Source organism: Hermetia illucens, chromosome 5 (genome assembly GCF_905115235.1).
Source record: "Hermetia illucens chromosome 5, iHerIll2.2.curated.20191125, whole genome shotgun sequence".
Lineage (NCBI taxonomy): Eukaryota > Metazoa > Arthropoda > Insecta > Diptera > Stratiomyidae > Hermetia > Hermetia illucens.
The window spans coordinates 41,953,641-41,981,225 of record NC_051853.1 but is presented as its reverse complement, the minus strand read 5'-3'; the positions used below and the strand labels follow the sequence as shown (position 1 = coordinate 41,981,225).

Below are 27,585 nucleotides of genomic sequence, written 5' to 3'. Positions count from 1 at the left end.
TAGCATTTGTTTAAGGAACAAGGTTCTGTCCGTTACAAGTGGCGAAGGTGTTTTCATGACGTCACGAATTTTGGACACATGCAGGTGACGCAGTCTCTATTTCTTTGATTCATGCTGAAAGTATTTAATATATAGCCTGGAAAATATTTTCATTGTAAATTCCACGAACTACAACTTTTTTCCAGCCTGTGAAATGAAACGGTCATTTCACCTTCTAAAGAGTTCCTGCGGATACAAATCCCCCTATTTTCAACCAGCGCCATCTAGTCGATAAAAGCCAACAACGCACATGTCAGGCTGTCACCGCTAAACGTAAGACAAACGTCAACATCATCCGCAAATGTACACAAACAATCGCGCTATTGGCCCCGAATTCATTGAGTGAAATGGATGAATTTAAAGTGCCAGCTGCTACGGTGAGGCCTATCGCCGCCCCCGAGAAGGACACAGTGAAATCACAGGCCAGCACCGCACCACCGAAGATCAAAAACCCGACAGACGACAAAATTCCACTCAAGATTGAAGCTCCTCCCGTTCCGAAATGTCCATATATTGAGCCGAAATGGTCAGCCGCTCCCAAAAGGGAGGTCAAATACAAATTCGAGGTATTAAAATCTGGAATGATCGTCGAAGAAATCTTCTGTCTCCAGAACAAGCCGTTTTGGGTGTTCGGTCGTCTGCCCAACACCGACGTCTCCATGGCCCATCCGACAATTTCGCGCTTTCATGCCGTTCTTCAGTACAAACCCGGTCAGGATCAATCCGCAAAGGACGATGAGGGCGACGGAGCAAGTTCAAAAGCAGATGACAAGTTCGGCGAAGGCTGGTACATCTACGACCTGGGCAGCACTCATGGAACCTTCCTCAATAAAATGCGCATTCCGCCGAAAACCTACATTCCTGTGCGGGTGGGTCACATGTTAACTTTCGGAGGCAGCACCCGAAAATACCTCCTTCAAGGCCCAGAATCCGACGCGGAGCCGGAAACGGAGCTTACTGTAACCGAGCTGAAGGAAAAACGGCTCAAAGAAGAAGAGGAAAAACGGAAGCAGGAAGAGCTGCAACAGGAACTGAGGGAAAAAGAAGGCATCAGTTGGGGAATGGCTGAGGATGCCGACGAAGAAACCGATTTGACGGTGAATCCTTACGCCTCAACGAATAACGAAGAGTTGTTTTTGGACGACCCCAAGAAGACACTGCGAGGATTCTTTGAAAGGGAAGGATTCGAGTTGGACTACAAAGTGGACGAGATGTCTCCGGGGACTTTCATTTGCAGGTAAGGTCTCCTTCGAGCTATTGGTTATTTCCAAACTAATAAAATTGTATTTTCAGAGTTGAGTTACCAATAGACGACGCAAACGGAAAGCCTATTGTGGCGGAGGTTTGCCACAAGGGGAAGAAGAAGGAATGTGTGCTTCAGGCAGCTCTGGAAGCTTGCAGGATCCTGGACAGACATGGTGTTTTGAGACAATCACATCACGGTAGGTTTGTTACTTTAATTAACTCCCAGTTATTCCTCAAACGCCTATTTTCCAGAGCCCATGAAACGACGAGTTCCAACAAATGACTCTGACGATGACGATGATTTCCTTGATCGTACTGGGGACATAGAACGGAAGAAACTACGCAAGGCGAACGCAGGACAAAGCAACACGTTGACTTATGAGGATTTGGTATGTTTTAGAGTCTCAGCCTTTCCGGTCGATGATTGGTGACGTATTTTTGGATTGAATTTCAGGTGAAGCAAGAAACTGAGCTCCTAGAGCGAGTGGCAGCTATCAAAGATAAAATACTTCGGTACCAGGAAGAGTCGAAACGTACGAAGGAAAAGAAAGCTGCACAGAACGAGGACGATCTTGATGACTTCATGAAAAACCTTTCCCATGAGAAGGAGATGGACAAGACGGAGATACGCAAGCTCAGGGCAAGCAGAGCATTCTCAACGTTTTAAAGAGCATTTTCATTTCTTATTTCATTTACTTTAGGTGGAAGAGCAAAGACTTCAAGCTGAGCATCAAAAATTGCAGCGACTCATTAAAATCGCGAAACCAACTCAGCTTCCATCTCTGAAAACAAGCGAAGCAGACACAACCAAGAAGAAACCGCTCCTACCACTGTTTGGGAAACGCAACAAAACCAGATTCCAACTTCCTAAGAAGCCTGAAACAGAGAAAAAGCCAGCAGTGAAGGAGATTCCATCTGATGAAGAAGAAATGGACGAAGACGAACCGGAGAAAATCGCAGAAACACAACCAGAGGAACAAATTCCCAGTAACAGCGAGAGTCCTCCAGAATTACCAGTACAAATTCCACCCAAATCTCCTCCAGAAAAGCACACAGAACTAGAGGAAGTCTCTGCAAAACCCCCTAGTCCGAAGCCTATCCGAGGTCCTGCTTTTATCCCGCCTGAAATTCTACAAAGTCACAAATCTCCTGAAGTGATTTCAGAAGATGCTACCCAGGCACAGGACACGCCTATGGAAGAGGAGGAGGAAAAAGATGATAATAATGAAGAGTCAGAGGAAAAAATGGAATCTGAGGAGACTTCAGAAGAACAAGCTGCAGCCGCCAAGAAGCGAAGGAATCGCAATCGAATTCGCATAAAGGGCAGAGAAAACGTTGATATCGACGACAAAGAAGAACTCGAAGATGGCGAGAAGTACTCCGGATGGGTGCCGCCGCAAAACCAAACCGGAGACGGAATGACAACGCTAAATGAGAAATTTGGCTATTAGTTTGTAGAATGTAAGGATATTCCATGTTTAGAGGAATAAAAGTGGTCGTTAGTTTATAGAACGTTTTATTACTTCATTCATTTTCCAAACTCCAATTGTTTTTTCTAATCCCGTTCACCTTTGAAAAAATAAACTATTTCCACTCAACATTGTACGCATTGCGTGCGGTTGGCGAAGTCACACACTTTCTGCTCAGCATTGAAAACTAAATCAGGTGGACAAGGTCTGCAAATACAAATAAATTAAAGACAAAAACTTGCGATCAACGAAATCTAGGACACATTACCTGATAATCGCAACTCCTTGATCGCACATGATGTACTTTGAGCAATCAGTAACGACCGGTAGCACAGTAAGGACATCTTCAGTGCCGTGGACTTGAGGACATGCAGGCTGCTGAACCGCACACGGCTCTGCACCATTTACGGTCGTACAATAAACGATAGCAAGCAAAACTGCCACAAATAGTTTATGCATCGTTCCTGCCAGGAAGTGGAAGTACCCGCAAAGTGAAGAAAGTATTCTTGAACCGAATGCAACTCCAAACTGATGAGTTCCGCAGAAATGATAAAAGTTTTATATGGAAGCCGATTGGACACTCATTGACGTATCTTTTGGACGATAAAACAGTTTACTCAATGACTATATCTTTTGTACGAGTTTATTCAATATTTTTTCTGTCCCTGATCTTTCCGCTATCAGTTAATCCATGTTTTCTCAAACAGTCAAGTGGTTATTACGGGAAACTGTTCAGTGTCTATAAGAAATGGAAAAATAATTTTCATTCAATCAATTTTACGATCAGTTATTGTGAGTGCTAATCGTGATCAGAGTTATTTGAGAGGGTCAACTTGAAAGGGCGTATTACTGCTTCCACTTTCATTCTAAAACTAATTATTACTTCAATGTAGGTAAGTAGCGCTTACCGATTGTTGTAAGAGGGAAAAAGATCATAAATGGTATCTATCAAGCCTCGAGTCTCCATTGAGGCTCTACAATCCGTCTCGGACCTTGACGTTCATAATGCACTATCTTAAAAAGTTTCGACCCTCAATCGCATCCTCTAATTCCTCTAATACTGTTGTGATGCTCTAACTTCGTCTATTGAATCCGCCCAACGTTTCCTTTTCTAAGGTTTTGTGTCAAACAAAACCTTATTAAAATCGGTTTACTGTCTGTCTGCCTTTTTTTATGGGCGGAGGTGGAAATCTTACAAAGACGCTGCCGCGCCAGGTTGCTGGAGCGTGTGGGATTCTCACCCACTAAAACCACCACCATTTTCTCCTTCTTCCTTCCCCGCAGAACCGCCGCAAAGCATTACTTCGCAGTGGACTGCGCTTTAAGCGACCAAGCCTACCATTCTTCACGCCCTCCTTGCGCGCTCCGCTTTTCCAAGTTCCTACTGTATTCTTTTGATTGCAGAGTTCACCGTACACCAGTTTCCTTCCGACTTCAACATTTCCCCGACGATATTCTGCGGGCTTAGATTGACTTCCAGGGAGTCTTCCAGACTCGTCCTCTCTGAGAAAAATCGACAATGGACAATGGAACATAACATGCTCCGGGTCCTCAGGTGTGCAACCAAATTCAGGACAAAAGGGCAAACCATCCAGCCTGAATTGGTGCAGATATTTCCTGCAACCGCCACGTCAGGTGGTAGTTAATCTTGCTGTAGTTAGTCGTCGCTGGATCCACTCCAAAATACGGGGAATCAAAGTGTGGGTCCAGTGACCCCTCTGCGAGTCATTCCACCGTTGCTGCCACTTCTCCAGGAGGATTCATTTTCCTTTTCTCTTACATGCAGCATGGTTCTCTTGCCAGAATGTTTATCGGGATCATTCCCACAATAACACATGCTGCGTCCCCGGATATTGTTTTTGAAGGCGCTGCACACCCTTAGCGCCACTAAGCGGTAAGCCATAATGACTCTCCTCCGATTACTCTCACACGCTAGTGCTTCTTCCCAAACTGGTGTCGCGTATAATAGTGTGGAGCGAACAACTCCGACCACAAATAATCTGCGCATGTATCTTTGGCATCCAATGTTAGGCATCATCCGCGCTAATGATACATTGACATTTGCCGCTTTCTCACAGGCATAGTCCAGATGTCCCTTGAAATTGATTTTAGCGTCAATTATCACTCCTAAGTATTTGATAACCGGTTTCGAAGTGATGATGTGACCACCAACACGAATATTAACCGTATTCTTCTTCCTACGGTTGGTAATCAAGACCGCCTCCGTCTTTTGTTCCGCAAGGTCAAGCTGAACCATCTCCAACCCCGCTTTAATGGCGCTAATGGTTTTGTTAGCGTACACTTCAACATCTTCAGGTTGTTTCGCGTCGACAACCTCACGGTACGGAAAGGACAAGGACCCCATTGTACATGACGTTCCACAGGAGAGGACCCAACACTGAACCCTGTGATACTCCTGCGGTGACGGTGTACTGCTTGGATCCCTCATCCGTGTAGTACCAAAGTGTCCTCTCCGAAAGGTAACTGTCCAGGAGCTTAGTCAAATAACTAGGGACACCCGTTTTAGCCAGTGAACCTTTTATCCACTCCCAACTTGCGGAATTGAACGCATTGTTGATGTCCAACGTCACCACGGCACAGCATTTTTTTAGACGACATCGCGTCTCGACCCAGCTTCAAAACAACGTCTACGACGTCGATCGTTGAGTGGACTTGTCGAAGTCCAAATTGTCGCTCCGATAGTCCATCCTTATATTCAATGATAGGGGGTAGCCTATTGTAGATTACCCTTTCGAACATCTTTCCTACGGTGTCGATGAGACAAATCGGTCGATATGATGATGGGTGTCCTGGGTGCTTATTCGACTTCGGGAGCAAGACTAGTTTTTGCCTTTTCCACCGATCGGGGAATACTCCTTCTACCATGCGTATTTCAAAAACGCTGATAAACCAGCCGGGTCTGGCCTTAACAGCGAATTTAAGAGCTCTATTGGGAACAGCATCTAGACCAAGTGCTTCGTTATCACTAATTTTCAAATTTGCGCAAGTTCCTAATCAGCTACCGCAGGTATGGTGTAGACGTCCAAAGTTTGCTTGTGTTGTTTGCGCTCCTCTTTATCCGGGGGGAAGAGTGCCATCACGATATCGAGCAGAAGATGCGGCCAGGTCAGTTGTGGTGTTCGCCCTCTCATCTTCTTCATAACCATCCTATACGCTGTTCCCCAGGGACTTTGGTTTGCCTCTGCACAAAGTTCCGTGAAGCGTTCTTGCTTGCTGGTCCGTAAAGCCTGCTTAAACTTACTTCGAATGTTCACATATACTTGCCGTTTCTCGTCCAAGTCCGATCATCCTCTAGATCGTTGGCAGATCCTTCTAGATTGAAAACATGTATCCCGCGATCTCTTCATTCCACCAATAGTTTGAGCGCCTTTTTGCGACGACTCGCGCCTCGGCATAGCAGCGTTGCATGTTCTCGTTATGCGTCCCATCATTTGATCTACCTTTTCTCTAGCCGCCCCACCGGGATTTTGGCCTCCCAATAGCATCTCTATGAATGGATCCTCTTCAAACTTTTTCACAGCCCGGCCCTGGTTTCCAGCTCCGAGGGAACGCACATCGCCGCATGGCCCATATTCGAGACTAGCATACCTTTGAATTCCACTATCGTTGCGCTTGGTGGAGCATAGCAACTATATATATAGATACCAGCTATTTTTGCCCTGACGAATCCAACTTCTAGAAACTCCATCACTTCTTGAATGACTTGATTTCCACACGTCCATATTGCCGCCTTGCCAGTTGCATCTATAGTCCACGCTCTTATTAATGCGATAATACCCGTTGATTATGGCAGCTTCGATTCTTTTCTCATTGATGGTCTGCCTCGCAGTGGTTGAGGTTGATTTGTATCAAACTCATTTCTTTATTGCATTAAAAGCTCTCTTAAACACTGGGCATCTGCTGCTGCCTGCCACGTGCCGACAGTCGACGCCCCACCCATGCGAGGGCAAACCTCTATGGCTGACAATACTCAATTCGATAGAGTGGTTTAGTCGAGGTGCTAGAAGAGACTTTCCTGAGGTTATAAATTTGCCAAATGGCAGCGAATAAGCCACATATTCAGAGGGTTTTTTAAATGGTAAAGGGAGTCTTCAGCAACCGCATTAAACCCCTAGTCCTCAGTAAGTTACCAACACTCATAATAAAGGTGTCTTCAATAATTTCCAAAAGTGTTGAAAAAAGACGATTAAACCACTGCAACTAATTTATTTGAGAATGACTTCAAATTTTAAAATAAAAGTACAACAATGAAAATCAAATTGAATTTGGAAAGACTCAAAATGGCATTTTAATTCGAGTAGCTGCCAAGATGTCTAGTGTTCGCAAGAAAGCCCTGTAATCGACTTCCAGGCGCAGACCTAGAAAAATTGGATATGATTTTCATGTAAATTTGTTTCAACCGACAAATGTCTGACCTCTCTCAACACCAAAACATTTACACACCAACTCGAACTCCCGACTTGATATTAGATTATGAAGTTCTCGGACAGTCAAGGCACGCAAGAAATTATTCTGTGACAAAGTACCACAATGTGTACAATCATAATCATCGAAGATGCAGCTCAGATTCGAAACATGATCCGCGTGTTTCGATAGCTTTTGCAGCGCCTTAGATACTATAGTCCTTTCTTCGAAATTCAAGAAGTTCATAGCACAATCTTGAGAAGGAATGTGCTGAACAGGAACCACCCTTGGTGCTCTTTCCAGGCATGGCTGCATGAACACTTCTTCAATTGTTGAGCAAAATCTCTTGTAGTTAACGCAACAACCACGGAGGGGAGCTTTGAACCTATTTTGGGAAAGGAAAAACATGTTACCAAAAAAATACTTTAACAAACTGTAACTACCACTAAACGTTAAGGAGTTGGCGATCTCCTCCGGCAACATTGGCTGCTTGTAACAGCTTCAATTAAGTAGGTTTAAATTGGAGGTTTTACATGTAAACCGAAGATGAGTTCGGTCTACCGGATCTACCATCCTTGAAAAGAAATTATTTAAGGGAAGCAGTGGATAGAAAAAAAATTTTATATTGTCTTTTAGCGTGAGCACGTGTCTTTGACATATGATCGGGGTACGCTAGCCTGATACCACTTCAAACGAAATACTTTGTCGACGCACAGGCCTATAATTATGATGATAATTGGAAAACGCAAGTGGCAGTGGATAGGTCACACATTAAAAAGAGGCGACAATTCCTTTGCCGGCTACATCATGAAGTGGAACCCACTCTCCCAAGATGGCTGATGAGTAGCCCCGCTCAAGAGCACTTGACGCAGAACTGTAGAAGAGGAATGTGGGCGTCTCGAAAAGTCCTGCGGAGGGGATTGAAGCTCATTTCAGCGAACCGCAAACGGTGGCGCGCAAACGTGTTGACTTGCTACACCCCACAAAGGTTGAATATCATACGTATATATTTTCTTCTATAGGTAAGGACAGCCAACATGATATTCAAGCTATAACCAATCATCAACTAACCAAATAACATCCAGGAATTCTGTCAAATATACTTACACCTTACATAACAAATCGACCTCAGCCTCGCTCAGTTTAATGTTAGCATTATCAAGCCCCCGTCTAAAATTCAGCTCTGAGATAAATTGCAATTTATTCCGGTCATAGTCCTTAAGAAAATCCTCAATCCTTATACGTCTAGCAACGACTTGTCGTTTCACTTTGGCCAAAACCAAGACGATATCGGTTTCATGTTTCTTTGGAGGTGGAGCCTCGCGTGGTTTATTGAGGTCGTCCAAGGTTTGTTTCAATTCTTCATACTACAAAAAATTGCCAGTTAAATAAAAATCACCTAACTAAGATGAATCAACTACCTTTGGTACTGCATAGTCTTGGGTATCTGCTTCACACAAAAACATATTGTAATTGAACCCGAGATCGTCGTTGTACCTTCGTTCCAAAGCATAGAATTCTTCGTTAGAGAGTAGAATCCCATTTGAGTATATAACTTGCCGTGCTTGATTCCGAGTTACATGGCCAGTATTCTGTCTGGGAAATAGATGACATGAGTTCGAAAAAAATTGAAATGAACACTGGAAGAACGAAATTATGATGGGATTTATTTTTCATACAAATGGCACCTACATTAATAGAAAAAGAGGGAGCCTTCAACGAACTTGACTCTCACCAAAAGTTATTGAATTTGGTACTATCTTCTTGATTATAGCAGGTTTTAATTTACCTTTGCTCTTCCCACGATGTGGGAATAAATCACACCTACTTAGAGTGTCCCATATCCACCAATTCAAGAGCCAACATTGCTCGCTGAAATGGTCACTGGGAAACCATTCAAATCCAAAACCAACAGGTTTCTTATCGGTCAAACTTTGAAGATGGTCTTCCATGCGCTTCTCTTGAGTTTTGTTGCCCCAGCAAGAAGCACACAAATACCCCTCCAATAACTCCAACCATCACAAGCCCTCCCCATGGGATATCCTTCTCTTTTTTGATTTACCTAGGATTCTAAAATGAAACATATCAATTACTTCAACCATGGCATGCTTCCTCCATCAATCGGGAGATTTGGGTGGCTTTTTCTCTGACCGTAACATCCAGGGATATGTTTAGCGTAAGCACCGTAAGAAATGTATCTCCCTCAAAACTCTCATTGCCCATCTGAGGGCGAGAGATTTCCATGCAGATTGCCTGCTGTGAGCATAGTCCTCACTGACTTTCCAGGCAACACTATTAGCTAGAGTGGCGCTTACATATGTCAGGTCCGCTATAGTCCCCATTCACCACTACCGCATCTAACGATACGAATGCTTCCCCTCCTCTCACATTCGTTGTCCAATTTCCCCAATCAAGAGCGCAGGTGTTATTGGCCAACATCCTCTCGTCTCCAGAACTAGAGGGCTAAGTATATACCCATAAATGGCATAGCAGCTGCATATGAAGATTCCTTTCACTTTTGCTCTGACGAATCCATCCTCCAGAAGCTCAATGTGAAAGGCTTGTTCTCCCGCCCATCGCGATGCTTTCCTCGAATGTGAGAGGAGGTGTTCTGCCCGAAGCATTCATGACGTTGGGTACGGTAGTGGCGAATGGGGACTATAGTGGACCTGACATATGTGAGCGTCAGTACCGTGATTTCGATATGGCCACATCGATGTTTTTCCCACGGATAGTTTGTGAGAGTAGGTCCTGCACCGCCTGACAATAATTAAGGTTGATTTCTGTTAACCTCATCTGTGATTTGGGTTGAGGGTTCTCCTGTCTTCCGGGCGCCTGGTACTGCCTACATGCTCCAACATTCCACACCCAAGAGTGAAATAATTGTCTTATGAGAAGTAAGGATTAAATACCTTGGATCAATACTATCAGGACATGATCAACGGCGTTATGAAATTGCTTAGCGCAAATTGAATGAAGTGGCGTTGCCGAACTGGCGTTCTTTGTGATCGACGCATTAATGAACGTCTCAAATCCAAAATTGTCATTCCCCCTGTTGTCATCGATGGTTCTCAGTGTTGGCCGACTATGAAGACAATGAACGGCTCCCCACGGTAATCGAAATAAAAAAGTTGCGCCGGAACAGCGGCGTAACACGCAATGATCACATTCGAAATGCGGTATCTGCGATTGCGAGCGATGCGTTTACGATAGTGTGGACATCACAAAATTCGTTTACACATCGAAAGGAAACGGCCAAAAAGTCCTCCCAATCAACGCTGGCTTGATACGCTTAATGGTGATCGAACTATTCGTAGGAACAGGTCCTACGGTTCTGAGTGATGACCGACCATAGAAAACAATGAACACCGCCTCGCGATAATGGAACCGAAAGTGTTACGTTGGATTAGTGTCGAAACATGCCATGATCTAATCCGAAATCAGGATATCCTCGATCGATATGGGATTGCACCAATCGTGGAAAACTTGCAAGAGAGGAGTCTTCAATGGTATAGACTATTTGTCTATACCATTGAAGTCGAAATGAGGACTCCAGGTCTTTGGTCGACCAAAATAGCGCAACCGGCCAAGACGAGCCGAACATAATCCTTAACGGGACAAAAGCTGAAGAAAGAGGAGAAGAAGAATTATCTCTCAATGTGTTTCTCGGTTACGCTCCATGTAAAAGTGATCTTTTCTTTAAGCAATTAGCTTCACATCTCTTCCTCAGAAGCAGTGCGGGGAGGATGGAGCTGTCACTTACCTTTCTTTTGTCAATTTTATTGTGCCTTACCGTATGACAGAGAGTAACTTGTCGAAAGTACCCATGATTACATATGTTTTGTATTATTGTGCTGCAGGACTCAACAGTTACTTTTTATTTGAACTTTGGGGTAGAAGGGTTGTTAGGGCACTTAGTTTTACTCCTCATACGGAATGAGCTAGCTATGAATAGCGCAGAACCACTGATATATGTCCTAAAATCTTTTTGTAAAATTGGGAATGGATTCATGGTCATGACAATAAGGAGAGTCCAGGCGGGGGAGATATGAAGGGTGACTAAAATGTCTCCCAACCACCCTACATTCCTGGGTCTGGCTTGCACATGTCGACAGAACATCTCATTTGAGCTACACATAGGTGGAACCGAACGTGTACGGTCGATATTCAATTTCTGGTCCTTTTAATTCTCTGTGTGCTTAAACGGATTCAGGTCGAAGTCGCGTCGAGTCCTTGAGCATGATATTCAGGAGGATCACCCTCGAAACTATTCAACATCTAAGATAAGGGGATGCCCTATCATGTATCCGCTGGTCAAATGAGAACAATGAAGATAGCAGACTACAGACCGTTGATAATTTCTCTTATCTAGGGTCGAAAATCGCAACCGATAACACCTACGACGATGAAATCTGCGAACAGTAGCCTATTTCAGTTTACAAAAACAGCTTCGCCCGAAAAGTTTCAACATAGGGTCAAAGCTCTTGCCGTACAAGGCATTGATTTTGCCAACTCTCATGTATTCCTCTGAAACCTGTATGCTTAACAAGAAAAATTGCGAACTTTTGGCCATATTAGAGAGAAGAATTCTCTGAAGAATTTTTGGTCCCCTTCATGAGGATGGATGATTCCGTAGCTCATATAACGACAGAATTTATGAGCAATAAAGCGACCGTCTGGTTGTGGACAATATCGGATTCAACAGGTTGCAGTGGGCGGGTTACTAAGTCCTTATGGGTGAGGATGATCCTGCCCGGAAAGTCTATAAGGGCATTATCTATGGTAGAAAAAGAAGAAGTGGCAGACCCTGCCTCAGATGGAGCGATGGCGTAGGCCAGGACGCCAGACAGCTTTTAGGGATATCGTGGACCTTAGCCACATGTAGCCAGGATGTCTGGAGTTCCTAACTAAACAAGACGGAATACCGGTTGTTGCCCAGTTGATGATGATGAATCTAAGCGAGTCACGGAAGCAGCTGCTTCAAAAATGAGTGTTGTTGACTACTTTAAAAACTAATTCTTAGATTATTGATTTCTTCATTCTGTACTACACACTTATATGTAGATGAAACTGATAGAATCAAGGGTTAAATATCCTAAGATCCTTTCCAAACTCACTTATCAAACATTTGAAAATACTGCCTCAAATACAGCCGTCGCTTTGATATCCTGGCCTTGCAATTGTCCAAAGCCTGTTCACATAAACTTCGGTCCTCAGTACGCTGCTGTTGCCAATTAGCTTGGCCGACCCTAGGTAAATCTGTAACCTCTGGAGGTGGGGCTACGACTATTTTAAATGGTTTCTTATCGAGGTCTTTCTCGGTGAATACTGCAAAAAAATTTGAAGAAAATTAGTCCAACAACACAAAGGCACTCACTAGCAAAAGTTCCTTCACCTTTATTGATATCATTCTCAAATATGGTCCAATTCACTCTAGTCGCATCGTTTACATCGGCATAGCGTTCCGCCACCAATTCCATTTCGTCCTCGGTCAAATATAATCGATCCAGAGCTGATATTCCAATATTATCCAACACACGGAAGAACTGGTTTTTCGTTACATATCCTGTACGTAACTGATCATAACCGTCGAAAAAATCATGGACTCGAATGGAATTCTCATAGACATGGCGCTTTATGCGTAAGAGGATTTCGTCACTTTCGCGGGAACATTGTGTTGGTTTCAAAACTGGATGAAAAGAGCTTTCAACGCCAAAAACGTCTGAAACACGGACTGCGCCTATTTCAGGACGTGGCAATTTTGGGAGTTCTGCATCTATTAGACGACCTGGGAAGTTTTCAATGAGGTCCTATAATTGTAAATCGAAAGATTAGCGCTTTGATAATCTGGATACATAATGTAACAAATGGGAGCTCATGTATTCCTCAACTCAGTACTCTGGTATGCCTAAAAGAGTCTAGTTAGATTCCCACTACAGGAACGACCTCAATAAACCCTGGCCCGAAGCTAATTGTCCTATTAATATGGTGAACAACCATTTGGACTATACAAGGTCACAGGACGAATCAAAGATCCGAATCTTTCCGTTATTACTTGCCTCAGAATAATCCGTTATGCGATGTTCATCAAAATAGCGTACAATTTGCTCAATATGCTTCACAAATGATACATAATTAACAGTGTATGAGTTTCTCAGATATCTTTTCACAAGCAGGAGAAAGTCGTCTTCAGATAGTAGAATTCCCATGAAATGAAGAACTCTAGAAAAATGGTTTAGGGTTACGGCTCCTTCGTTCTTGGCAACCTGAATTCAATACATGTTAGGAGCTGTTTTTATTAAAGAGAAAAGCGGTCTTCCCGAATAGCAACTCACCATTTCATAATCCTGGAAGAATGGCATTAACACAACATCCCTTAACCTGACGGTTTGTGCGATCTTCGTCAAGAGCACGCATAGCCTTCGTCTCTCTGAATCCGAGAGATTGTTGGTATGCATCGGATCCTCCCATTCTAGTCCGGATATTAGGTTCATGTTGCGAGCGTGCTCTCCACCTTTAAAGGTAGAGAGATAAAGGTTTTCAAAAATTCAGAGTAGATTGATCCCGTCTCATATTACCTTCATCGCTCACTACCCTGCAAAATTGTTCGTAAGCAACTCGTCCGTCAGGTTGCTTAAAATAGTCTGTTACTTCCTTTATCTCACATTCTGAAAGGCCTATGACGTTCTTGAACTGCGCCAAAACATTCACAAATTTCGATTCTGGGAATTGGAAGTTAATAAATGTTAACAGAGTTACGTGAAATCTGTACAAACATCTTCTGCTGCTCCCAGACTTTGCAAGTATTTTGGGCTCAAGCAACATTTTTATTAATGAATATAGACATTTTTGTTGAGGATGCTGAGAATCCTGAGTCCGCACCAATGACGGACCGGACCACTTGGGAAGCAACTTGCTTCCTCTTTTGTAGTCCACGGACTCCTCTTTTTTGAGTTAAACCCAAGTTTTCAAAACAGAACCAAAAAGCTGACTGACGGTTTCGTCCAAGGGAGGGGCAACTCATCAGACGCTGCCTCACCTCTGCCCTGGGACCAGCGTGACTGAAAGTAACGACAGATGGAAATCGCTCCACTTAAATATAATCGCAAATACGTAATATGAATTATATTCAAGTGAAATCCATCATAAGATAATATAGACATCCCAAAACCTTGGCAGTTAACTTAATCTAAGGTTAAAATTATAGAACTCAAACTAATATAGATCCATTTGTTGTTTGATCGGGGTGCGAGCCACTTGGTGGAAAAATTTAAAGAAAAAACTCTTCAATGGGTTTTGTCGATTTAATCTCCTTCTCGGGGAGGAAGCTCAGTAAGAAAGAGCTAAGCTGCAATTAAAATCCCTAGCCAAGGTGTCATTACCACGCCGAGGGCTGAACGGTAACAAAACTTAAAATGTGGCCGTGGACGGTGACCTCCAGGTAATAGGCACCCCCAGTTTCAACTAACTTACTTTCCCCGGTAAAACTATATAGAACATAAAAAAAAGAATAAAATCGAAATTAAATTTTGTTCGTAATGATCCAACCCTGAGTGAAGGGGAACCCTAAGCTCATCGGTGGACAGCCGGATTCTCTTCTCATTTAAATTGAGGATCAATCCTGTTGGGACATAATTCGTAACCAATTAGTCAAAGCAAGCTTCATCTGCCAGCACTCCTCTAAAGCCTTGCCCACGGATAAGCATCTGTCTTCGGGCAGAAAACAACCTCCGGTGAAACCGGATAATACCGCCTTCGGGCAAACCAATTCCGGGCAAAATGCCTCCATGTAAAACACAACCGGGTTGACCAAAGTTAAAGGGAAAGGATTGTCTGGGTATATGTAGCTAAGGGCGAACCGAAGTGGCAGGAGTCTTCTGTCGATCCCAACTCCTTATCCTAAAAGGTAACAAAGAGAACTCGGTCCGCGAAGGCGAAGACTTCATTTGCAGCCAAGGCTATCGAAACTAATAAGACCGATCCTGTTTGACTACACCAATCCAACCGATTACAATAATGAACAATGCAAACATCCTAGGAGGAAACTCCTCCTATTAAGCTTCGCTTTGAGTCGATGTGTCCACCGTTAAATAATATTTTATGGCTGAACTTTACCGACGAAGGCTTAGGCACGATGCGTGGGAGAATGAAGTTGCCCTCGTTCAAAAAGTGCTTTCTCTGATTGCCAAACGCGTCGAGGTTCTGGAAGAACTTAGTGTCCAGAATACAACACCTGAATGCTGATGGACCGTAAACAAGGAGAGAGCCAATAGGCCCCATACCTTACTATCGGTGTTTCTGAACCGGATGTTAAGAAGATGTGGGATCTGCCGGCTCTACTTGGGACTTAGGACCGCCACGCTACAAGTGTCGCCTCTGAAGGTCAGTGAAGAGGATGTACAGTTCACGGCATTTTCATCTGAAGCGTAAATGAGATACCATATTTCATAAATAAATTTGCTGCATTCTAAAGTGTCCACTGCAATAGTCAATTATCGAATCAATGGCTCCAAGACATTTATTTAGCTTATATAAGAACGACAGGTTGTTCCGACATGGTGACCGGTTGTATGACAATGGAGGTGCAAGACTCACCCCCTCCTCCCTCTCCATGGTGATTTCAAAAGACAGGGAGATAAATATATTCCTTGGTGATCTGCTTATTTCCCTTATGACGTAGACGAAGTTTCCAATGGAACATTCATCAGAGCTATCCAAAATACCAAAGGTAAAGGCATGGGAGTAATAGCAACATGTGATATTAACGCCCACGATACATACTGAACCCGTTCTAACATCAACGCGAGAGGATCGCAAAGGACTAGAGTATCTGATAGGAACCGAATTGCAGATCCCTAAATTGCGGTAATGTACCCAGTTTCTTCAAGGCGGTGAGGAGAAAGGTGATCGACATTACAGTGGCATCCTCTAACATTGCGGCTCTCATCGTAGAGTGAAAAATATCAAACGACATCACGCTCTCGTATCACAGGCGAAGTCTACATTTCGAAGTGGGCATGGATTCACCTCCAACCGTTTCATTTCGTAATCCGCTAAACGCAGATTGGACGACGTAAATACAGAGCTTAGCACCCGAGTTACGATCCCTACGAGGAGCATCAAACCTATTGCTGAAATTAAGAAAAGGACTCAAATGATGACAACGAGAAGCGTTCAAAGAGAGCTGTCCGCTCAAGACGCCAAAAAAGGTAAAACACCATGGTGGCATTCGGATTTGGCAAAACCGAGGAAAATGACAAGGGTACTGCTTAACCAAGCTCTAAAGTATGACTCAGTTGTCGGCTGAAGTCGGTACAGAAAGGCTCAGAAGCTTGAGGTCGGCTAAACGATCATCATAGAAACGCTTTTGCACAGAAAACAACTTGAGGCGGCCTCGAAGTTGAAACGAATCTTTGACAAAGAACGTGCGAGGTATGGAGAAAGCGGTAAGGAAACATTAAACCATTTGTATGAAGTGCATTTCCCAGGCAACATCCGAAATCTCAGTTGAGGGTCGACTGATGCATACAGCACCCAACCGAGATACTAAACTCTGGTGGTTGCTGGACCAAGTAAAATAGGGATTTTATTCGTTCCATAGATACAAGTCTGCGAACCCGGATGGCATCATCCATCCTCTAGTAATAAAGGGAATGAATGCAATCGGCGTAATGTGATTGCAATATTTATTCCTAAACCAGAGAAATCCACCTACACAAATGCAGACCGATTTCGACCGATCAGGCTAACTTCCTTCTACTAAAGGGACTGGAAAGGCTAGTAAATCAGTTCATAAGGGATACATACATTCCTAGGCAGCCACTTCCCTGTAGACAACATATCTACCAGAAAAGCAAATCTACGCAGACAACCTTCCATGAATTCAGGCGAAAATTGAGAAGACAACGTCCGAAAAAGAATTCGCCTTAGGCACATTAATGTCCATCGAAGGGGCCGTCAATAAGTTTTTAATCAGTTGGATCCTTCCCATGCTGAAGTGGAGAAAGATTTATATATTGATCGGACGAGAGTCAGGGTGCCTTAAGAGCTGCCAACCGGAAAAGTTTTCTCTTCTCTGTTATGGATCTTGATAATATATACCTTATCAGCAAGTTTGCGGCCACAGTATGTGACCGCTTGAATATAAGTCTGCAGGGAATCCGCAGTTGGCGTAACAGACTCACAATAAACGCTAGAAAGGATGGGCTAGTTATATTCACTAGGAAGCAACTTACTTCCTCTCTATCAGAACTCTTGCAGATTGCTCAGGTTCAGCAGCACTGCAATAAATAAGACCTGGGGGCTTTTACCAAAACAGTTTCATTGGATGTATATATCTTCAATCTATCTATCTATCTGTCTATTTTGAAGTGTTTATACATCTTCTAGGGGTTAAGACTGTTAGCAAATAGCAAGAAGCTGCTGGGGCAGATTCAAAGGCTCGGTTGCTTTAATATTATTGCAACAATCAGTGCTTCACCCACCGCATCTCTCAAACCTATCCTATACACGAATATACTCCCCATTCATTTGAAGATAAAATGAAACATTCCTGATCAAGGTGTCAGGGAACTCGAATATTACTGGAAAAAAGGATTCTGATAAACTGACTCGCCAAAAATCTGGATCCACTTTTGCAGGACTAATCCACTTTGATGTCTACTCCGAAAGGTGAAATTGCAAAGATTCACATATCTAAGCCAAGGACACTGCTACTTAAACTTCTACATTGAAAAAATTACGGTGGTGGTCTCGGCCAATGTAAGGAAAAGGACGAAGCGGACCTCAGACAAAGAAACCTCGGTAAGGATTTCTTCAAAGAAAAATCTGTGGCTCTCTGCTTCTGGAAATGTTCTCAGATTCACGAAAGCCTGCGAACGGCGCACACTGGGGCCTTTTCTTCGAAAATAGCGCTCAAAACCTCAATTTTAATTTCACATTATTTTGAACTTATTATATGACTGAAACAATGTATACATTTCGGCAAATCATGAGGTAGATGGGTTTAGTCCCAATGGTTTACTTTCACCACTTTTAGTCCTTGTCATTTCCCGTAGGTATTAGACTTAATTATTACACATATTCGAACTGGCACAAGCAAATATTCGTCAGTTGCCTATCTTTCGCAAGTTCTTCTTCAAATTACTATGACGAGTTCTAGTAATGGTATGTAATACATTAAAATACAAAAAACACATTTTAATGGCGAAATTAGGGAGAAATTTGCATTCAAATCTGACCAATGAATTTTATTTTTGAATGTGAATATTTCAATTTTGCGCAAGGGGATTTCAAATCCGCCAATGTAGTGCTATAATAGAAGGTTCAAATAAATTAAATGTGAAGGAAAAAGTGAAATCCCCTTGCGCAAAATTTAAAAATTGAAAAAAATAAATTTAGTGTGAAAAATTTGTGGAGTGGTTTTGCTCTATTTTAGATGATTCTTGCACTCAAGATTCCATGACAAGGAAGAAAATGTGCGAAATATTTTTCCAAACCAAACAAACATCATTTGAAGATGCTTGGAAGGTCATTTGTCAAAAAGTACCGTCACAAGTTAATTGCCTGAATCCGCACAACATAACTTGAAAAAATTTTAAATCGAAATTAAAGTGGATATGTAGACAGAAGGACCGATTTTTCCATACAGAAAAGAGATGGCTAGAAGGGTCCTGAATACTTTAAACCAACCGACATTCAAGAGATAGTTGCGGTCAGCCGCTATTAGATTTCCAAGCAAGTAGCGTGCAGACGAAACATAGGAAAACAGCAGCGTGTTGAAAATCACCCGGATGTTTTAGCTTATGGTATGTAAATGCAATTGAGGGCGAGCGGTAGAAAATTTGCAGCATACGTGGTGAAGAAAGTAACCGAACTACCAGGATTTGATCAAAAACATATAAAAGAAGTATGTCCAAAAGTCAAAATATTTGCCAGTAACTGATGACCTGTCTATGATAATTACAGCTGAATTATCCAAAAAACAATATAACGTAATCCGAAGTTAAGCGAAGCAAATATTCCCGCCTTACAAACTTGTCCAAAAAGAAAAATAAAAATGTTATCCAAAAAACATTTCGTTAAAAGAAAGTGAAGCTGAGGTACCGATACAATCAATTTTAGACCATACTGCCTGTCGGCTACTGTCAGCTCAAAAAGACATCATTAGAAGTTTAGATCCTCGGATTCTCTAACCCTACTTTTAAAGTCGAGTTTCGATGGTAGTTCCAGTCATCCCCAGTACAAACAAAAATTCATATCAGAACTTCACAACAATAACGATGGGTAATGGTAAATTATGCAATGCCTTAAGTGAGACTAAATCTTCTCTCCCATGCTATTTATGCGATCTTAAGATTTTAACAACTTACAACAAATGTTATCCAGAAGTGTCAATGATGGCTTCTTGTCGTTTGGTCAGTGTTACACTCATGGATAAGAGCATTTGAATTTCTACTGCAACTAACATAAATTATCGATTAAATCTTCGCGAATCACAAAAGGAACCGAAGATATTGTTGAGAACAACAAAAAAATCCTTCAAGAAAAATTGAGGAAAAAAATGTCCGCAATAATCGACCAACCCTGGACCTGGAGTCAGGAAGTTTTTAAAGAAGAAGAAGAAGAATCCGCAACTATCTCTGGAGTTGAAAAAGAACTTATTAGGCGGTTTTATATGATTCTAAAAACAATTTCAAGTAGTTTCCATATAAATAAACAAAATTTATTGTTTAGGAACGGCCAAATTATACATACGCTTATATGCACGGAACTAGCGAGTCCGACTGTGCATAAGATTTTAATTCACAGCCTAGAAATTATTTCGCACCCATTGTTATCAATCGGATAGCTCAGCAAGGAAGCACAAGAAGCCCGAAACAAAGATTTTAAGGCCTACAGGGAATATTTTAGCCGAAAGGCTTGAAGGCTTCACAATATTACAGACACCTTCAATAGACTCTTAATTTCTTCTGATCCCTTTATTACTAACCTGCGAAAACTACCAACTTTAAAGGGAAATCATTCGATAGGGATGTTTGTGATACAATATGTTAACGGTGGACTTGGATAATTCAGCTCCCTCAGTACAAGACCTTCAAATCACGGATTCTGATGATTCCGTCCTTAATTAGATTCAAAATTTATTACTGGCTCTAAAAAGAATCACGTGGAATTAAATATACATTTCTATTTTTTCCTATTTTTTTTTATTATAATCATTTTTTATTGAAATAATCCTTATCTTAATATTTTACTTTACATAACAACTGAACCAAGCTTTAAAAATATGTTAAATGCTCTAACGTTTTTCATTTTTATTGTTTCAAATTTCTGCGTTCTACATACATATATATTATGCGAAATTACGTCTTTTTATAGTTTATCCACCCTTTTATCCCATTATTTATTATTTACAATAAGATTCTAACACGAAAAAAATTGTTTTGAAGTTTTGAGCACGAGCGCCCTGTAAAGGCCCCAGTGTGCGGCGCAGGTGGGAAGCCGTTAAATAGGCAATTTTAGGAGATAGCACAATGGACGGAACAGAAGACCTGAGTGCTTACAACTGCGGATCTCCTCACCAAACTAAGCTAGCTAACTTCACCCCAGGCCCAAATTTCTCCATAGGACTCTGGTTCTAATATGTACGATATTTCGCAAACAACTTGTTCCCTCATTCAGTACTATACGTGTAACACGTATGCTTCGAGTTAATAACAATTATATCAGTTGTCAGAGCCAATTGAAACTAGATGTTATGGTTTTTCACCTACTAAATTTTTCTAACAAAATGTACTCGCGCGATTATCACTTAATGCAGAAATCATATGGGTATCACATTGCTGAGTACTATCTATAAGACATTCTCTGCTCTGTTTTATACATTCCGGGTTGTTCTTCCAGTTATGTCAATATCGTCAGGATAGGTCAGTAGCTGAGTGGACTAATGCTTTACCATATTTGCATCAGCATCATGAATAACTTTTTCCAAGACCAGGGATGCATTTTGGGCATCATGGTGATCAGGTTCGATGGTTGAGATGATTAGGTGCCAGCCTCTTGATCTCGTTACGTCGGGTTTAAACCCCGGTCGAGATATCGAATCGGTGGACATCAGCATAAAAGTGGGAAATTCAGAGTTCCTTATTAAGGCTGACCTAGACCAATTGTTGTGCATTTAATGATAATAAATTTGTTCTAATTTTTTTAAAATGAGATTTGAAGATAAGACTTGTTACTCTTTACGGTGCGATCTGCTGGGGTTTTCTCGGATACACAAAGCGTAGACCACTGGTACGGTCTCCTAACTCTCCTACTGGCAGTACTAAAGGCCTGATGATGGCTGGAGCATGGTCTCAGCCCCAAGCGTAACATAGCCGTTCTGACCGAGGGCCAAGCGGTCATTAAGGCTTTGTACCCAGCGGCGACATCCTCCAGGCTAGTGGAGCGGTGACCTGGAGAGCACGATCAAAGTCACCCCTTTTCTAGGTTCCCTGTAATAAGAACATAAATGGGAATGAATGGGTTGACAGACTGGCCAAGCAGGGCTATGCTCTTAGCAACCCCTCGGTGGGTACAGTCTGCGTCCCGTTGGAGACTGTCAGGAGTGGAATATACTCGCACTACTTAGCCGCCATTGTCTTTAGATGGTGCGCACAAGAACTTTTGGGCCGGGCGCGTGCAAATACGTATAGGATTTCAATGATCGGCACGAGGCATTAGCCTATTGGGAACCATGCCACTAGACCCTGAAAATCCTATAATTCGCATTACCGAAGCTGCGAAAAGAATATAGAAACCCTCTCAGGCACTTTCTTTGCAATTGCCATGCTCTAGCTAGAGTCAGGTTGCGGTCACTCGGTAAACCATTCTTTGAGAACCGCAAAGTGATCTGTAGTTTCAGGCTAGTTGAGTTATTATCCTTACGGTGTGATCATTCTGAAGAACCACTCCCCTCTATCGCAGCCCAAAAAAAAGCAAAATCCATAAAGTACTACACCTTTGATTCAGTCACAAAACTAGATCCTGGGGGAAAAAGATTTCGTACCACCTGTTCGTATGTAGCCCCTTAAAATCGACGAAAGACCGTATCGAATGTCATGCTAATAATTTCACAGGGCAGATACCCCCAATAAGTTAGCTATCATTGGGTTTTAGCCGTCTACAAGTGAACTTGATAAGATAATCAGACAGGAGGACAAACATGTGAACATTGAACTGACTTTTCCCAATTTTTCCAATTGTAAATTCTCCATAAACCAAAAATGATCCAAAGCTGCTGAAGACCAACAATAGGTAGTAGATAATGGCATGAAATTGAAGAATAAATGCACAACACCGGTGATGGTTCTCATTATAAAAAAGTTGTATACCTTCTCACAGCATTCAAGTGGAATTGTCTCAATATGACTATAAGATAGTGGAGTCGAAAAAAGAAAGAATAATAATATAATAAAAGGCCAGAAACGACAGAAAGAGTTCTTTAAAAGAAACTCCAAAAAAATCAGATATTGTCGATCCCATAAGAAAAGAAATGCCCTGAGTATTTCCGTCGAGGAAGGTTTAGTATTATTCCCAGGAGTACCAAGAATTTGAATACTCTCCCCCTTTCAAATCAGCGGCTGACACGTCTGATTCACACAATAATCAAAAATGAATCTTGGCGTATGTGCACAACAATTTTCTCCCTCTTCTTTTCCCTTCAAAAGTCAATTTATAAATCCCACATAACATACCAGAAACCAGCGAACTGTTAGTACTGTCCAGTGGCTTAAATTTATCCCAGAGGTTGATACCATATTTAAAGATGGCTCCTTGAACTTTTTTGCATGTCCTCCAAACTTCATTCAGACTTGAAGTCACCTGAAAAGAAACTCTTTTGCCTGGTATACCTGTACTTCACAATTCCAATAAATACCTTGTCGTCTCCCATTTTATTTATCAAATGATGTACCAAACTTTGTATAACCACTTCAGTGTAATTTCATTCACTTTCGAAATATTATTGGCAGAAAATGTTCGTCAACAAATAATCAAATGATCAAATCAAACACATAACAGGCAAAAACCGACGATAGTAAGAAAATATAAATTATTTCGGGAGAAATAGTTTCCCACCATATCAAATGTATGACGGATCTACTATTCTAAGGTTGCTTAAATAGGCGCATATACTGGCATAATTTCTATAAAATAATTTCTTTAAAAAAAATATAGTTATCACGATAGGGATAGTTAGCAAACACTTCAATTCTACTAACAACACTAGGGTTGAAATTTTCGGATGCCTGCACTTAGTATTTCGTCCTCTTCTTCAGCAGGTATTCTTACATTTTTTTATTTTTAAGGAAGCACGCGTGAAGATACTGCATTTTTAATACAGATGTCGCGTGCAAGGGCCCCCTTTTTTACGGAATTCAATGGAATACTACAATATATGTAATATATTGGAAAGAATAGGAAAACCACTTCGAATAACTTAAACAAGTCGGAAACCGTAACTTCGGTGCTTCAGGTATGAAAGATTTAGTTGACAAATTTGATCTATTATAACTTTGTTAGTAATAGTGCGATTTCCACCAAACTTGGTAAGATTATGCTCTATATTATAGCCACTACTGCAAAATATCGTGGCGCTAGGATGAACTTAAGGGGGGTTTTGCAGCTAATTACTAAAAATTATAGTAATATACTATTGTTAACTTTATTTAAACAGATATCGGTATGAAAGGTATTTCGGAGTCCAGACAGCATATAGTAGCAGCCTCCTGATTTTTTTCAGATTTTTCGGTTGGGTAGTTTCTGTGAATGGCCCCTTTAAAGAAATGATCACTTTCAACCCGCCGCACTCTCCACCTTTCTAACAATATCAACACTAAGACCGGCTTCGGAAAGTACTAACCGAGACCTTTCGTTTGATGCTCCACATGACCATATTTGATGAAAAAAAAATGTGCAGCCCCCTTTTGCATGTATGGTGATTCCGCCCTTAAATTCGACGCAAAAGGATGTAACTCACTCTATGCGTGGGAGTTCACAGTTCTCACCTTTCTACCAAATTTGAGTGGCCAGATTTCCCATCAGGCGCGACCCCAGCTGGAGGATTGGGGCATACCTATTGATGTGTAAATATGTGTTCATGCACTTTTCTTTTCTGACTGTGCAGGGGCAAGTGTTTGCTCATCTCTGGTGTGCGGACCAAAATGGCTATGAGAAGGATACCCAGAACATAAAACCACTATGGTGAGAGCTATTAGAATGCTCTACAACAAATCGTAGCAGGAGGAACGAAATTCCAAGGGCAAGTCGAAATCTGTTGCCCCAACGGTGTCACAGGCGACCCAAGTGACACCCAATCGTATTGCAATCAACCTGCCACCAAACAGAGAGTGCGAGAAAGAGATGTGGATCCTCTGGCAAATCAGCAGGCGCCTAAGAGGAAAAAGTCCATACAAATAGTTCCGAAAAACGGAACTAAAAGCACCGAAGAGAGAAAGCGAGCTCCGGCAATCAACTCGACAAAATCCAAGGGGAATGTAAACGGTGGATGGACCAAGGTAGTTTAGAAAAGCAAGAAAGAAAAAGACCCCGACCTAAAAGATCTAGATGGAAATGTCAGCAAGATTCGAACGACTCAAAAGGGTGACCTCATGTTTGAGCTGAAAAAAACCAGCTTGGGAAAAAATGATGGATTCAGGTTAAGAACTCACTTCGGGAGAATGTCACAGTACGGACCCAAAAACATGAGGTCTATATACAGTGCACGGATCTCGATGAAGTGACATCCAAAGGAGAAATTTGCACTTCAAGTGAACAGTTCAAGTTGGAGGAACTTACCGAAGAGTCCATTTTGAGTTTGCGGAAAGCCTATGGCAATACCCAAACGGCCACATTGCGATTACCAGTGGACGCAGCGCAAAAGTTATTGACGGCCAGGAAGGTTCGAATCGGATGGGTTATTTGCCGTCTGAGAGAGCAGATTTCTCTAAAGAGGTGCTTCAAATGCCTCGCATTTGGTCATTTCGCGAATGCATGCGCCAGCGGCATTGATCGGTCCGATCGATTCAGAAGGTGTGGAGAGAAAGGCCATATTGCCAAAGCGTGCAATAGCCACCCCAAATGCTTATTGTGCGAAGGAAGTGAGGGACGAGAAGAAAACGAACAGAGAAAGATGCCAGGCTGGTCCGCTAAAGCTCTGGATGAGCAGATCTTCTTAGAGGTGTAGTTAAACCAACCTAATAAAGCAGGCGCCTCTACGGAAAGAGCTGTCCATGTGGCCCAATGCATGGCCAAAGCGTGTGACCCGTCCACACATAGGAGGTGCTCATTCCCCAGTGGAACACCAAACTACTGGTGGAATACTGAACTGGCCAACCTTCGATCAGCCTGTCACCGAGCCAAAGAGCGGCTCAGAGAGCGGTAGGCAAAATCGACCAAGGGTAAAAAGAACACGGCTATAAGGAAACTCGCAAAACCCTCAAGCTCGCCATCCAACGGAGCAACAGGGGAAGCTTAAAGGAGCTCTGTTCGGAGGCGGGCGTAAACCCGTGGGGAAGCGCCTATAGAATTGTGATGGGGCGATTCAGAGGCCGATCATCTCCGCAGATCACGTGCCCTTCACACCAGGCGGGGAAGTTTTAGCAACAAGACAGTAAGATGAAGCCTTACACACCTCGATGCTCATCCTGCCGAGACAAAGGGGGAGACGGCGGAATTACAGCCGAATTGGTTAAATATGGAGGCGACCAATTACGCCAAGCGGTTCATCAACTTGTGCTCAATGCGTGGGACAGCGAATCAATGCCTGATGACTAGCATTATCTATCTCATACATAAAAAGCGAGATATCATACAGTGCAGCAACTGTAGAGGCATCACGCTGCTGAGTACCATCTATAAGATATTCTCCACTATCTTATTAGGCCGGATAGCCTCATATGCCCAGAACATCATTGGCCCATACCAAAGAGGCTTCACTCCAGGCAAATTAGCAACAGATCAGATTTTCTCTCTGCGGCAAGCGATGGAAAAACCGTTAGACATCAGCTGCACCATCTTCTCATCGACGTTAAAAAGCCGCCGATGATAGCCAGGGTAAAACTGTACACGGCCATGAGAGAATTCGGTATCCCGACGAAATTGGTAAGACTGACTAGGCTATGGTAGAAAAAGAAGACGAGGCAGACACTGCCTAAGATGGCACGATGGCGTAGGTCAGGACGCTAGACAGCTTTTAGGGATATCGAATTGGTGGAGCTCGGCGCAAAACCGGGATGTCTGGAGTTCCTTATTAAGACAGGCCTAGACCGGATACCGGTTGTTGCGCCGTTGATATTAATGATGAATTGGTGGAGCTCGGCGCAAAACCGGAATGTCCGAAGTTCCATATTAATGCAGGCCCAGACCGGATACCGGTTGTTACGCCGTTGATGATGGAAATGTTGATATTTTGGGAGCAAACCAGTTTACAATCTAATAAATTATCTGCCGTCGTTTACGTCTACGATAGAAATCCGACCGAAATGTAAATAAGTCAGCTCATACACTCTGGAGACAAATAGACTAGCGTCCGAACCAAAAAAAAATCTGAAAAGAAAACACTGGCATTTCTCTGAAGCATTCAATTAAGAGGGTCATCCCGTGTGTCGGATCCGCGGAATCGAATTTTCTTTTTTGCATCAATTGTATCTAGATATAGTGCAGAATATATGGGCAAAGTATTTTTTGATATTCGGAGTCTTTCGGAAATTATAGTGTTAAACACGTCATAAGTCACATGCCAGATTTATGCCGATCGCCGTAATAAAGCCCGTATTTATCGGTCCGAATGGCGTTCGAATGACTTCGCTCAAAGGGCAAGTACATGTGTTTTTTCAAGAAACCTAAGTTTTATGGACTAAGTATAGGAGATTAATGGCCAATTAAGATTTGATGGCTAAGCATCGCATTCTACTTTTTAAATGCGTTTTCTCGAAACCGCATATTGAAAATCTGCTGCCACCATAGCTCAAAATCTATGAAACGAAATTCTTTGAAATTTTCATGACTTATTCAGAACATATTTCTACGGTCCGCAAACTAATCGCGATTCACTTAGTAGTTTTTTCATTAAAGAAACCGTGAAAAACCACCAAAATTCACAAAAAAAAAAGTTTAACAAGGCACCAAAAATTTAGCTTTTAATATTTTTTAATAATCCTAGTTTACGGACTGTAGTTAAGTCTGTCCGTTACAATGCTGTTTACTTTTTTCTTTAAGATGATCGCAGCGCCCTCTAGCAGAGATGGGTGTATAAATTGCTCTGTATTTCAATAAAGAACTATGCGATCGGGCTGGAAAAAATACTATGCACGCTCAAGATATTAATAAATCTATGGTGAAAAATTCGTATTTGTATCTTTATCCA

General features: G+C 42.3%; 3 protein-coding genes across 3 annotated transcripts; 1 reads left to right on the top strand and 2 right to left on the bottom strand.

Moving 5' to 3' along the window:
- Positions 1-316: 316 nt before the first annotated feature.
- Positions 317-2,790, top strand: LOC119658063 (kanadaptin). Its single transcript, XM_038065316.1, has 5 exons — positions 317-1,276; positions 1,333-1,481; positions 1,537-1,673; positions 1,739-1,924; positions 1,986-2,790. The coding sequence occupies exons 1-5, from the start codon at positions 387-389 to the stop codon at positions 2,733-2,735; spliced, it is 2,112 nt and encodes a 703-aa protein (XP_037921244.1). The 5' UTR covers positions 317-386; the 3' UTR covers positions 2,736-2,790.
- LOC119658064 (peritrophin-1-like) lies at positions 2,784-3,316 on the bottom strand. Its single transcript, XM_038065317.1, has 2 exons — positions 3,022-3,316; positions 2,784-2,960 (listed from the first exon to the last, which is right to left on the bottom strand). The coding sequence occupies exons 1-2, from the start codon at positions 3,210-3,212 to the stop codon at positions 2,879-2,881; spliced, it is 273 nt and encodes a 90-aa protein (XP_037921245.1). The 5' UTR covers positions 3,213-3,316; the 3' UTR covers positions 2,784-2,878.
- Positions 3,317-7,049: 3,733 nt separating this feature from the next.
- LOC119657328 lies at positions 7,050-23,341 on the bottom strand. The gene is made up of 11 exons (XM_038064193.1): positions 23,098-23,341; positions 22,916-23,042; positions 13,757-13,900; positions 13,514-13,692; positions 13,238-13,444; positions 12,574-12,988; positions 12,296-12,506; positions 8,600-8,774; positions 8,286-8,545; positions 7,190-7,563; positions 7,050-7,132 (listed from the first exon to the last, which is right to left on the bottom strand). Exons 1-11 carry the CDS (start codon positions 23,110-23,112, stop codon positions 7,050-7,052), a joined length of 2,190 nt encoding a protein of 729 aa, XP_037920121.1. The 5' UTR covers positions 23,113-23,341.
- Positions 23,342-27,585: the final 4,244 nt, after the last annotated feature.